The 14,436-nt window shown below is 34.5% G+C and overlaps 1 protein-coding gene across 8 annotated transcripts in view; it reads left to right on the forward strand.

Moving 5' to 3' along the window:
• Positions 1–14,436, forward strand: part of Lama2 (laminin subunit alpha 2) — a 559,330-nt gene that overhangs the window by 205,448 nt on the left and 339,446 nt on the right. For all 8 annotated transcript variants that reach the window (XM_048798152.1, XM_048798156.1, XM_048798128.1 and 5 more), the window contains exons 5-7: positions 5,092–5,271; positions 8,192–8,281; positions 9,664–9,781. In XM_048798152.1, the coding sequence (XP_048654109.1) occupies positions 5,092–5,271; positions 8,192–8,281; positions 9,664–9,781 (388 nt within the window). The remainder of the gene's footprint in view (positions 1–5,091; positions 5,272–8,191; positions 8,282–9,663; positions 9,782–14,436) is intronic.

Raw genomic sequence — 14,436 nt, forward strand, 5'->3', positions numbered from 1 at the left:
TCTCTCTCTCCCTCTCCCTCTCTCTCTCTCTCTCTCTCTCTCTCTCTCTCTCTCTCTATATATATATATATATATATATATATATATATACACACACACATACATATACATTTCAAAATTCAAAATATAAGGATTCTAAAATACTTCAGGTCCAAAGCATTTTTGTTAAGGGAAAATCATTCTATAGTAGTGACAGAGATTGAGATGGGATAGCCAGGGAAGGGGAGCCAAACAAAAACTATGTGTCCTAGACATCAATGGAGTAATCAAGGTTTTTCAATTGCTGACTCTGGTAAGAACTGATAATTGGTTATTTCACATACTAAAAAGGTGAAGGACATTGGTGACTTTCCCAAGAGCAGGGGCAACGAAATGGAGGACGCTTTGGAATAGTAGGAACACAGGTGAAGTGTAGTCTAGAAAGCTCCCAGTTTTCCATCCAGAGCCAGAACCAGAGAGCCTTTACCTTGTGCTGGGAACACATGACAAATTGTTGAACTTTCCCCCCTTTCAAAGTAGTCTACAGCTTACTTTCCTTTTTTAAACTCATTTTTTTTTTCACAGACTTGAATAAAAGTGATTGACTCTTTTTTAAAAGTTATCTTTATAATCTTACTCTCCCTCCCTGAAATAATACCATGTTAAGAATGATTGGATTGCCAGGCATGGTGGCACATGCCTTTAATCCCAGCAGCTCAGGAGGCTGAGACAGGAGGATCTTGGGTTCTAAGCCAGCCTCAGCAAAAGTGAGGTGCTAAGCAATTCAGTGAGACTCTGTCTCTAAAAAAAAAAAAATTCAAAATAGGGCTGGGGATGTGGCTCAGTGGTTGAGTGCCCCTGAGTTCAATCCCTGGTATCCCCCCAAAATGAATGATTTAACAAGTTCCCAGATGCCTCATCCAATCATCCACTCATTTTATACATAAATTATTTAGTCACAGATATAAGTAGCTAATCTCACCCTACACATATGAACTCATTGTTTAAACTTATGGGGTCTGTTTACTTTCAACTTGTGGTACCTACCTCACTGGCACCCTCTTTGGAGATTGATAATTTAAAAAAAAAAAAAAGATTTTGAAAGTGTTCTAAGAAAGCATATCACATTTCAACTTCATCCACTTCCACTACTTATTTCAAGATTTCTGATACTGATTTCCCTAATGCTCTTTCAGTGGTCTCCCGTCCATCCATTCCCTCAACAAACTTGTATCATTTGGGAAGCGTAAGGAGACCATAGCACTTCCAGCAATCCAAAATAGACATAGTCATACAATAAGGGGCAATTTTTCATACTATAAATTTCATTATTTGATACACAAAATATTTTAAAAGATATTCTAAAGCAAAAAAAAAATGCCATAGATACATATAACTCTTATCCATCTTTAATGGAAAGGTGATAATGCAGTATGCTTAACCTTTTAATACCGGAATTATTTGGGTGAATACAGTGTAATTTTGATATAGGCATTTAGTAATTTAAAAAAAAAAAAGATATTCTGATGTGTTTTCCCCTTTATTTTTCTGAAAGCTCATTTCAGGGAAAAAAAAAACATGCAATTTTAAAAGCTCAAAAGCTTAGTCGATAATCATAGTCGGATATTTTCAGTTGGAAAGAATTCCTGTGACAGCATGAACATACACCCACCAACATGTCTGTAATAGAAAGAATTTCAGAAGACAGTAGACTGCCATGGATTTCCCAGGGCCTCACAGCAAGACAACCGTGGTCTTGGGGTCTGATTCTTTCATCTTTCTTGAAGATAGACACTTTGCAGTTGTCACCCCATAGGGAATCAGGAAGTTGGTTAAACCATCCAGTAAACTTGAAATTACACAGCATCGTGCCAGTGGAAATATCTTATCCAATGTTCTGATTTATTTTGAAGGAGAGTGGGGGAAAAAGGAAGGGGGAAAAAAAAGAAAGAAAAAAAAAAAAAAAAACGACGCAAGGAAGCTGCACACACATGGCCAAACAGCTGGCTGGTTTTATATCCCAGAAACAGCTTGGGATGAGCCATATTCACAAGATCTCTTGGCAGAGTAGCTGGAGGAAAATACCAAAGCTGTGAGGAGAAGTGTTCTTTTGCTGAATATTTCATGGATCTCTCATGTGGGTTAGTAACCTAAATGAGAACATAGACACCTAAATTTTTTTTTAAGTCTTTGTTTAAGTGAGAGATTTCTGACTCTTTAAATAACACAAATGTGGTTCACTATAACATTAACACCAAAGATACATTAATAACTTTTGAAAACTATAATCTTAAAAGAATATTAATTTTTTCATTTGTTTCAAAAAACACTTTAGGGAAAAGTTCAGGGAAAACTTGAAAGAAATGTAAGCATGAATTCAAGGGCACTGCTGACTTTGTTTGGATGCAAAAATTAACCTTTAAGAGATACTAGTTTTAAGGACTTCAAGCTTTTGTTTGTTCATTCTTTTAACATTTAATTGATGTCTCTTTAAGTAATGAAGACAACTTAATTTTAAATATTTATTGGCTCACCTGCTAAATGCCAGAATTGTGACATACACAAGATCTACTTTACTCTTAGAATTTCCTACATTAGAAGGTATTCAGTGGTTTAAGATGCAGTGCTTTAGGTGAACTTACATTTTACCATGTTCCAATTTGTTGATTATATGAATTTATTCTTCACTTAGTATCCACTTTAAATTCAACTAGCTAGAATATTTCACATTCTGATCATGAGGCATTTTGAGTCTTCTTTGTGACATCAGAATTAGTTTCTCATCTCAGAGTTTGCTATATTTCTCTAGTGACTCAAATAGTTTATTGGCAGTCAGTTTGTAAAATGCTTACTGGGATTATCTAAATGCAGGATGTTAGGAATAGAAATAGATATCATTGCCTCTCCTGTCAAAAATATAATTAAAACAGGATATATAATCTTGAAAAAGTAGATGAAAAATCCCAGGGGATGACCTTGAGTCACAGGTCCCCAGTGTGCACATGGATTGTCCTACACCAGAACATCTCCTGCCCTGGCACAGATCTCCCACTTCTAGTGTTCCTGTCTCGTTAGCCCTGTGTCAATATATGCATTTTCAGTTCAAAACCTATCACTTAATTTCAAATTCCTTAAAAATTTTGTTTAGACTAAATTTATTGCACAGGTAGGAATCCATTTATATAGTGCAAAAAAGTAAAAGTAGTTCTTTCTATCATTATATTATGGATCCTTTATTTTTTATTATCACACATATTTCAGTATAACTTTAACTGGTCAAACATTGATGGATATCTGATCATTTCCTGTTTTTTTTTTTTTTTTTGCTGTAACACCAAATATGCTGAAAAAATATTACTTGTACTCATTCAAGTCACTATAACAAAATTCCATAGACTGGGTGACTTGTAAACAACAGAAACTTATTTCTCAAAATTCTGGAGGCTAGAAGTTTGAGATTAGAGTGCCAGCATGGTATGGTTGGGTTATGATGAAGACTTTTCCTGAACTGAAGACTGCTGACTTCTAGTACTGTCCCATGGTTGAAATAAGGTAACACACTTGTATCCTCTTTGGGTATTAATTCTGTTCTTTGAGGGCCCATTCTTATGGCCCAATTACTGCTCAAAGGCCTCACCTCTAAATATCATCACATTAAAATTAAGGATTCGGTATGTAAATTGGGGCAGGAGTAATGGAAACTTTTAGTCTATTTAACATAGTCCATATGTAATATGATATGTGTATTATTTCATATCTGTAGGATAATTCCCCAAAGTAGAATTTCTAGGTCAAAAACTCTGCATTTCTCATTTTGACAGTTATTGCTAACCTGGCTTTCTGAAACATTTTTCAATACCCCTTACGCATCCCTTAGTCTTGCCATCAGAGATTATTACCAGTATTACCAGTATTGAGGAATTTTATCAACCTAAAGATATGGGAGAAAATTTATCCATATCCTTTTAATCAACATTTATCTTATTATGAGTGAACTTTGGCATTTTTATCAATAGTTTAAAAAGCAATTATTACATTTCTATTTTTTTTCAAAATTGTCTTTATGTCTTTTTAAACCATTTTTGTGTTGTATTGTTGGTCTTTTCCCTTGTTAATTTATAAGAGTTCTTTAGATGTCAGGGACATAATTCCTTTATTTGTACCAGGAATTCTTTTTATTTTGTTCAACAGTTTATCCTTCATTAGAATTTTCTGCTCTCAAGATAGCCCTGTGAAAGTAAGCCATCTTTGGTATGAGTTTGGAGCAAAGATTCTGGGCATATCTCCATTTTTACATTAAAAAAATTGTCTGATTAGATTGTATTTCTTTTGGTGTCAATTGTGTTAAATTATTTTCCTAAAAGATTCTCCATTTCATCCAGATTTAACATATTTTCATACAGTATATTTTTCATAGGGTATGTTATGTCCTTGGTACATTTTTGTCCTTTTGTTCTACCAATTACTAAAATGTAAATGAATCACAATAACAAACAAAAAAAACATACTCTACTAAAAATTTGTTACCCTGGGCATAAGTTTGTCTAGTTTTCACTATAATCTATCAATTTTTACTTTCTATATTTTATATATGTGTATATATATGTGTGTGTGTGTTTGTGTGTATGTGCGCGCGTGTAAATATGTATACACATAGAGAGAGAGATGATTTCAAGTTCAGAATTAAGTTCCTGATGGGTTCTTGCTTTTGTCAGATATTTTCTAACTGCTCCCTCTCCCCCACTTTTTTTTACTAAGTTTGCCCCACTATGTATCATATTTTTCAATAACTTAGGGTGTAATAATTTTCAGAAAAAGTTGATTTATGAATTTATGGAAATCCTAGGAAGGGACGATGTTGCAATGTCCTAGAATAGAGGATATAGGTAGTTGTAGTATATAGTTTATAAGATATAAGCAAATGAATTGCATGCTTGGATATTAGAAGAACCAAAAAATGTATCAATTACCTCGCTGTCGTCTGGTGAGTACATGTGAGCCTGCATCTGTCTAAATGGGAGAACAGGGACCTACTTTTATTTTATAGAAACAAATAAAAACATATCTAATTTCGGTAAACTTGAGTGTTCAATTATTCCCCACATTGTGCAGATTCACATTTCTCTGATCAATGGAAGACCAAGTGCTGATGATCCTTCTCCTGAACTGCTAGAATTCACCTCTGCTCGCTATATCCGCCTGAGATTCCAAAGAATCCGCACCTTGAATGCCGACTTGATGATGTTTGCTCACAAAGACCCAAGAGAGATTGACCCCATTGTCACAAGAAGAGTAAGTTATAATGACTGTGAATGAGCCTGTGAATGATATAATGCCCATCTTTTTAATTGTCTGTTAAAAAATTTAAAAAAGAAATCTTTCAATGATTTGTACAAGTAGTTATTAGCAAAGATTTTAAAATTCAGTGGACATTCTTTAGTTCAAATTGAAGTCTGCAACTTATTAGGTGTGTAAAATTTGTCAAACCTTTTTCACGTTCTTAAACTTTAATCTCCACTTTTGTTAAATGAGTATCATAATGTCTAGTTCATACCCCCTCCCCATTTTTTTTGAAGTCTGAGTACAGAAGTAGTCTTTTTCACATTAGGTGACCTGTCCTATTAGTATAATTTTGCTGAGTTATTACTGAAAGGACAGGGGCTTTGATATACTTTTTTGCTATGACCCTCACTAAGAAATACACTTTTTAATCATGACCCAGTATATATACACAGAGAGAAAAAGAGTGCAATTTATCTTAAACTTTAGTGTGCACAGAATTAGCTGGTGTTCTTGTAGAAATGCAGATTTGGATTCAGTAGGTCTAGGGCAAGGCTGAGATTATTCAATTCTAGCAGTTCCCAGCTGGTATCAATGCTGCTAGTGTGTAGACTATTCTGTCTCTGTAAATATTTTTGTTTTAGGTTTTAATAACCAATCATGAGCCGCAGTTTAAAAAAAAATAACACTACTATTAGAGAAAAGGGATACTACATACTGTTTGATTTTTCTTTTTGAATAGAATGTAACAAAGGAAAACAAAGGGTTAAAGCTTCTTTTCCACAAATTTTTGACCATAGAGCTAACAGAAGTGCTGCTTTCCAATGTGAAACTGGGATTTGTTAGATTGTGAAATAGATGGCAATCTCAGATTGCTATGGGTGATAATTGTGCTTCTTTGTGCCTGTCTACTCTGTACTCCATTCACTGGTTTATGTCACTTCCCTTACATGATGCCATACAACATTATTACCCTGAGATTCAATTCAGCCATAAATCCATAAGGCAAATCCATGCTACCAAGAAATCCACTGTAAGGCCAGAGGTATCGTAAGAAATAGGATGGTAGAGAGAAATTAACATTGTGGGAAAGCACTTAATTATAGAAGGAGCATACCAAGATCAAACTTCTACCACCAGTCACCAAATTGCTTTACCACTAAGCTGAATACAACAGTTCCTGAACACTCCTCACATGTTTTTTCTTTTCATTACTTAATTCCTCTACCTAACCGCTCCATCATCACAAAATAACTTCAAAAGTTATAATTATCCCCATGAAAGCTATTTTCAGAAGTTTTAGTGCCCAGTTTTTTCCAAAACTAAAACTACTTTACCGCATACTATATTTCAAAGTATTGTCAATTGCATTATGCAGAAGTAATCATTATCTTATAGCAATGTTTAGATTCTTTGCATGTTTCAAGAAATCACTTTTAATTTCCATTTTGGCGTGACTTAAAAATATGCACCAAGAAAGACTGAATAATATTGAAGTGAAATTTATTCTTTCTTGACAGTATATCTATCAGGGAAAAAAAATCAATGAAAATAAATTAGTGTTCCTTTTATCATCTTTTGCAAGAGTCAGAGTGGGAGTTGGGGTGCACATCCATTATTTATGACTGTGTTGTACATGAGCATTTAATATAGTGCAGTACAAGTCAACATATAAATGTGTTTTTTGAAAGTACTAAAGTTTAATAAACACTACATACAAATTTAAATATATAAAAATAAGATATTGAATTTTAGCTCTTCATGATTCAAAAGCAAAACATTATGCATTTATATTTAAAATCAATTTCCCAATTTTAAAAGCATCTGCAAATACTACTATGCCAGCTTTTTGAGCAAATATCTCCATTTGTATTAATATTATTAAGTGATAAAGTGAAAAGGAGATTTATATGTTATCCCAATTTCCTAACAAATTCCATTAGTTCAAGGTCTAGGCATATTAAATACGATAATGTATAAAAAATATTTTAAAAGACACTATATGTAAATAACAAAAACAAAAGGAAGAAGAAGGAGAGGAAAGTAGGGGAAGAGGAGGAGGAAGAGGGGGAGGAGAAGAGTAAGTGAATAAAAGGGATTTCTAGCTAGGGAACTCAGATCTGTGTCCACATGTTTATTATTACTAAATCTGGGATTTTTTAAGGTATATATTTGAATAATAGTTCTGTCTTCCATTGAGAGTAATACTTGGATTCCATATGATAAGGTAAAGGGCTCTGACAATTATGCACATGTTAATTAAATTTTTAATAATACTAACTCTGTAATTATGAATAATCTTTTTTAAAAATAGCTGGTAGATTAAAATAATTAGGATCATACCCCTTTATTAGCTTCAAATAGAAAGGTAATTATATGGACATTTTAACATAATAATAAAAGAGGCAAGTGTTCTGCACATCGAATTTGCAGTTCCTTTTTATATCCTTCAACGTTTGGGTAAGAAGTACATTATTATCAATTTTCCCTAAATGTGTTGTTTGTTTTCAAATCTACCAGACAAAATAGCTTGCATGTGATTTGTGAATACAGTTTTCTATTATCACAATTAAAGAGCCTTTCTCTGAAGAAACCATGCAAAACTTTTATGAAGAATTACCGTCCTTAGTCCCATTTAAAAATTGCTTTTAGCAATGGGTACTCCTGCATGGCCTTTGTACTGCCTATGGGAAAGAAATTTATAAAATGCCCACCTAACATAAATTAGAGGCATTCTTTCTTTGGGCTATGATTACAAATCTAGAAGTTACTTCATCTGTTTTATGAGCCCTCACTTTTCTTCAGTAAATATAAGCATGCTTCAAACCAAGGATAAAAGCAAAAAATGAAGTTTCCAACTGAATGTTCCCTTTTGTGGCTTTCACCCTGCAGTCGTCTTAACAGGATTTCTTCTCTGGATTGCTTTTTGCAGTATTACTACTCAGTCAAGGATATTTCGGTTGGAGGGATGTGCATCTGCTATGGTCATGCCAGGGCTTGTCCACTTGATCCAGCGACAAATGTATGTATATTTATAGGATGCTTAGGCAAAATGAAGTGCTCAGCTGTAAAATGCTTCATGAGCCGCTTTGCAGGCAGGGAGCACTGTGAATGGGTGTCAGGTCCCCACTTAGACATTGTAACAGAAAGCCATGCCAGGGTGAAATAGAGCTGGCAGTTAAGATGATAGACTTTGAAGTCAGCCATCACATTATCAGAAAACAGATTAGGTTTTTTTTTTTTTTTTCTTTTTCCAAAAAATGTTCTAAACTGGTATCTATTTTGAAGCTTCTCTAGCTATGACAGCTTGCTGCATGATTTAGCTTTAGAGAATGCCTGCCATCAATCAACCTGTCCATTTCTTTAGAAATGTTTAATCAAAAAATTAATGCAAACAAATGAAAAATGTGCATGGAAATAAATATATAAATGGCCATGGAACAGGAGACTCAGATAGGGCAGGAGCAATAAGGAATAGGTGGGAAAGAGGATTCAGGAGAGTGTTGATATCAGCAGGCCAGAAAATGCTGGAATGCTTTTGGGTAAAATTTTCCATTAATGACAGTGCATTAGGTGAACATAACATAAAGAAGAAGATGAACGAGCATCTATTTTTTTCTGTCATAAACAAACCGGTGAAATTCACAATCAACTACTGGGCAGTATAAAGAAGAAATATATTGAATAGTAAGATCAGTGAATGTTGGTAGAGTCATAGTTGGGTTTTGTTTTACTTTTGCTTCAACAAAAATTGTATGATAATTGACATTATACTTATACCTGGTTTTCTAATTAATAGGTCATATAATGTTATCTCCTAGGAAGATTCAAAATCTTAGTATGTTTATCTGGAAAAGAGTTAGAGTATCTTGTTACCTGTTAATGTGCTGTCAGGGGTGTTTTCCAAGCTTTGATAGCCACCAGGCAACCTTAGAAGGGCAGTGGCATGTGGCAAATGAGACCACTCAGAGCACACACAGATAGTAGAGCTAGCCCAGGGACACTAGATTTCTGTTCCTCCTCTGCCCCTAGATACAGAGTTGGGGGAATCAACTCCCTTCTCTTTTGCTAAATCCAAAAAATTTAAGGATACTTTGAGTGAAGACTTGAACTCGACACATCTGACTCAGAAAACCTGAGCATATCAGAGAATTCGGTGTTCAAGAACACTCCCCATTGGTCCTCACTGATTTCTTCCAAATCTAAGCCCTTGATTCCAGAACCAGCCTAGATCACCCTAAGCTGGTATTGATCAGAGGTACCCACTGCTTCCTGCCCAGGCTGACCCAGTTTTACATTTTAGTACATAGCCTAGAAGTCTTCTCTTCTTTGTACTGCCTTTTAGAAGGAATCCCTCTCTGTGGTTCTAAATAATGTTCAAAGTATCTCCCACTTTGTGGCTAGAAATCACGCTGTGAGTGTGAGCACAACACGTGTGGCGAGAGCTGCGATCAGTGCTGTCCAGGATTCCATCAGAAACCTTGGAGAGCTGGGACCTTTCTGACGAAAACCGAGTGTGAAGGTATGTTCTTGAGAAGCCTACAGAGTGTGTCTGTCTTCCTCTCCTGGAACTCGGGTAGCATAGACGTGTGGAGATTTTAGATACTGCCCTCATATATCCAGTTTGTATATCTTAACCAAGGCTAGAGCTGGTGAACTCTTTACCTTGCTATCTTAGTTTTCCAGGGTACTTGGTCTGGTTTGGTTGTTTTAATTTGACTCTTTTGAATTTACTACTGTGGAAAGATTATGAGAACATGTAAAAGCATACTACATACACATCATCATAAGGACGAACCTGATGCTTCTAACATTATATTTATTATATAATATAAAATATATTTTGCATATTTTATATATAATATAAATATATTTTACATTATATACACTATATACACCATATATATATATTTATATTCATAGAAATGCAGATAAACATTAATTAAAACCTAGACTGTGTGGAGGCTAGCCTCCCAAACATATACACTTAGGAAATTGTTCTGAAGCATGTATTAGCTCTAATTCTTTCTAGTTGTTCCCTTGGCAGCCTGATGCTCTACCCCTTCTTCCTAGTAAATAGTCCTTACATACTCATTGTCTGATGAAGTGTGGGAAATCAAAGGTGAGAGATTATCCTCACATGTTACAACCAGGTTATTGTCAGAAAAAAATTCATTCATTAGGATTTGATAATTATACTTATTAGAGGTACTGTTTAGGGCAGAATCTAGGAAGGGTATAAGGGTAAAAGGTGACGAGACAGGAGATGAAAATTGTGAGAAATGAATGCTTATCTTTTTTTTTTAATTGACACATAATAATTCTACATCTTTGTGGGGTATCTTGTGATATTTCAGTACATAATTATACACAGTGTATAATGTTCAAATCAGGGTAGGAATATCTACAGATATTTATCATTTCTTTGTGGTGTAAGTATTCAAAATCCTCTCTTCCAACTTCTTTGAAATATATAGTACATTATCATTTCCAATATTTACTCTACTATACAATAAAACAACAGAACAATGTCTTTTGGTTAATTAGCTTTCTGTTGTGACAAAACACCTGGAAAAAACAACTCAAAGGAGGAAACATTTATTTTGGCTCACAGTTCCAGAAGTTTTAGACCTGTGGTAAGGCAGCGACATCATGGCAGAAGAGACAGGTAGAAGAACGCTCACTTTAAAGCAGCCAAGGAGGGGCGGGGGTGTGGGGAGAAGCGACTTGGGACCGGGTACCCTTTCAGGTTATACCCCCAGTGTCTTCCTTCCTTCAACCTGACCCCAGCTCCTACAGTTCCCAATACCTTCCAACAGTCAATTCAATTTGAACCTGTTAATAGATAAATCTGTTGGTGAGATCAGAGACCACGTGATCCAATCACTTCCCTAAAGCTTCACTTCTGAACATTATTGCATTGGGAACTAAGCTTTCAGCAGATGAACCTGAGCAGAACACTTCAGCTCCAAACTATAACAGTATCTACTGACCAACTTTGGCTCTCCCTATTCCCTACTCTTCCCGACTTCTGGAACCCTTATTCTACTTTCAACTTCCATGAGAGCAAATTTTTTCTTGATTTGACACATGAGATTGTGCTTTATTTGCCTTGTAGTGCCTGGCATATTTCACTTAGCATAATGCCTTCTTGTTCCATCCTCATGATCACAAAGGGAAGACATCATTATTTCTATAGCTTGATGGTATTAATATATGTATAGCTATTTGCTCACAAACGTCTTTAAATTTTGATTAAATGTTTTTTGCGGCTTATGGAATATCAGCAACCACAGTGGAAAAAGCATTTGAGGGTAGGGATTCTTCCTGATGCCTTTGACATTGTATCAAACAGTTATAATTACGTAATATTAAGCAGTTCTGCAAAATTTTTTACACTTTTCACACACACACACACACACACACACACACATACAATAAAAAGACCAGTTCAACTTGTCAGCCACAGAAATAGACTATAGCAAAGCAGATTTCTACTTGCTATTATCTATCTATTTATCTATCCATATATATATATAAAGTCTATTTATATAGATAAATAGAGATATGTATTTAAAACCCTAAGATTATGAAACTATTTTGTCTTTCTCTGTAGGGCAGAGAGTGGGTTATATTTTCAAAAAGAAGAATAAACATTTCAAAGATCCAGAAATTAAAGATGGGCATCTTAACCATAAAATCTTTAAATAAACAACGTGCTTTGGGCAAATGTATACATTCCTAAAAGTTTATATTAAAAAACAATTTCCAAGTTGAATTGCATTCCAATTGACTTAATATTTATAAATTCTTCTGTGACATGATAAATCCCTCTATTTAAAGGATAATCATCTTCTAAATCACTTAATTTGGATTTTCATCAGTTTAGCTTACTTAAGGCAAGATGTATCTATCTCTAAAGAGCAACTAATATTCATTATATTGCTAATCCTTTACTTATATGGTAGTTTCATAGCACATGTTTTAGACATTCTGCTAAACATCAATTTGCTAATGACAGCAAAAAAAAAAAAAATAGCTCTTTTTTTGATAGACAGGTGTTGTCCCTGTTGTCAGAGTCCGTGAACATAGAACTGGGCAGGGTGTTGATAGACAGCAACCAGGACTATAGGTAGAGTGTCCTGGCTGTAGGAGCTCTGAGGAAGAACTGTCCAGGCATTGATGTTACACCTGCAATAACTCTCAGTTATAAATATACTCAGCAACACTGATTCTAAGTCACATAAATTTGCATTACTCCGTATTTCCCTCTGTTTATACCAGCATCAGAAATCCTCAATTTCGGGCTGGGGATGTGGCTCAAGCATTAACGCGCTCACATGGCATGCGCAGGGTGCTGGGTTTTATCCTCAGCACCACATAAAAATAAAATAAAGTTTTCACCGAAAACTGAAAAATAAATATTACAAATTCTCTCTCTCTCTCTCTTCTCTCTCTCTCTTTAAAAAAAGAAATCTTCAATTTCTTTTTAACATGTTCAAATGGGATGCTTTAAGCATTCTTGTGTATTGTCCTAAATACAAAAATTATTTATAATACATAGAGATTTGTACTTATTACTATATGATCACTAGAATGATGTTTGAAATTTCATTGCTGTAGCAAAAATAACTATATGCTAAATCCAAAGTCAGCAAATTGGGGAAGGTACTTGAAAGAAACTTGGAGGAGAGAATATCCTTACTTATTTATCAATAAGAAAAAATTCAATAAACCTGCAAAAAAATGAGCAAAGGTGAAAACATGAACTTCTCAGGAAAAAATCTTCTTTAAAATTTAAGCAAAAGATGATTGCATTTATAATAAAGTTCCAATTACAACAATAAAATATAATTTTAACTTAGTAAAGTCAGCATTCAGCCAATTCTTGCATGCTTACTGTGTCCAGAAATGGTTTTAAAAGGATTGATATGACACAAAATTAGTGAAGCTTTGGTTAACAATTCCATCATATTTATTACTGGGGGTAAAATCTACCCTACCATATCTAGATGGGAATTTTTAAAGCTACTAAAATTTAACTTTTATGGACTTTGTGACTAGAAATTATACTTCCAAGAATTTAGCCTATAGATGTACTCATATAGGTTTACAGTGCATATTATCATGATTCTTATCATTATTATGCAATTGCTACTAACATTCATTGAGGTGAGTAGTTAGTAGTCTGGCATTCTTCTTTTGCATTTGCAAAACAGCTGTCTGAATACTAAAATAATACAAAGATTTGAATTTTCTCCTCAAAGTTACTCAACTGACAAACAGGAAGCAATTTTAAAATTATAGACCATGCCCTGGTATTCCCAAAATGTATGCAATGTTATTTAATGGGGAAATCTGGAAACAGTGTAACTGTCTATTAATAGGGACCTGAGGTAGTACCCTGGGTAGCCTTAGAAGATGTATATGCTAATGTGGAATAAAAGCAACACAATTCACTGTTAGTAAAATCTCACAGTTCAGAACACTGTATAAATGGTCCTGCTTTCTAATATAAAAGGAAAATTGAGCTGTGTATGTATGTGCACACCTGTAGACACACACACATCCATACCAAGGTAAGGACAGATAAGAAACTCAACATCTGAGGGAGATGTTGAAAAGGAAGAATACTGGAGCTGGAGTTTTGGCTCAGTGGTAGAGTGCCCTGGGTTTGATCCTCAGCACCACAAAAAAATAAAATAAAGATATTGTGTCCAACTACAACTAAAAAGCAAATTTTTTAAAAAGGAAGAATACTGTATAAATTATCTTTCTTTAGTTCCCATCCTGATAGAAATTCCACATGATTTTTGAGGGCTTTGTCCTTTCTGGGGGAAGTGATTTTTCACTTTTTTGATTTTCTATAATGCAACATGAAAAATACAAGGAAGACTAAGAGCAGGACAAATCAATTGGGAACTTATCTATAAAGCATTATGCTAAAGATTTTACATGCATTATCTCACTCAATGCTTTTAAATATTCATATCTGGTAATTACTATTGACTATCCATGTTTTATATGGAAACTGAGTCTTAGTGAAATTAAGAAGTTCTGCATATCACATGACTAGTAATTAGAGGCGAGGACATGTAAATGCAGCACTGCTTGGTGCTCACTTTGTCCTGATTACTGGATACCTGCCTTGTATCTTATATCATTCACCAGGTAGAA

Source organism: Marmota marmota, unplaced genomic scaffold, assembly GCF_001458135.2.
Source record: "Marmota marmota marmota unplaced genomic scaffold, marMar, whole genome shotgun sequence".
NCBI lineage: Eukaryota > Metazoa > Chordata > Mammalia > Rodentia > Sciuridae > Marmota > Marmota marmota.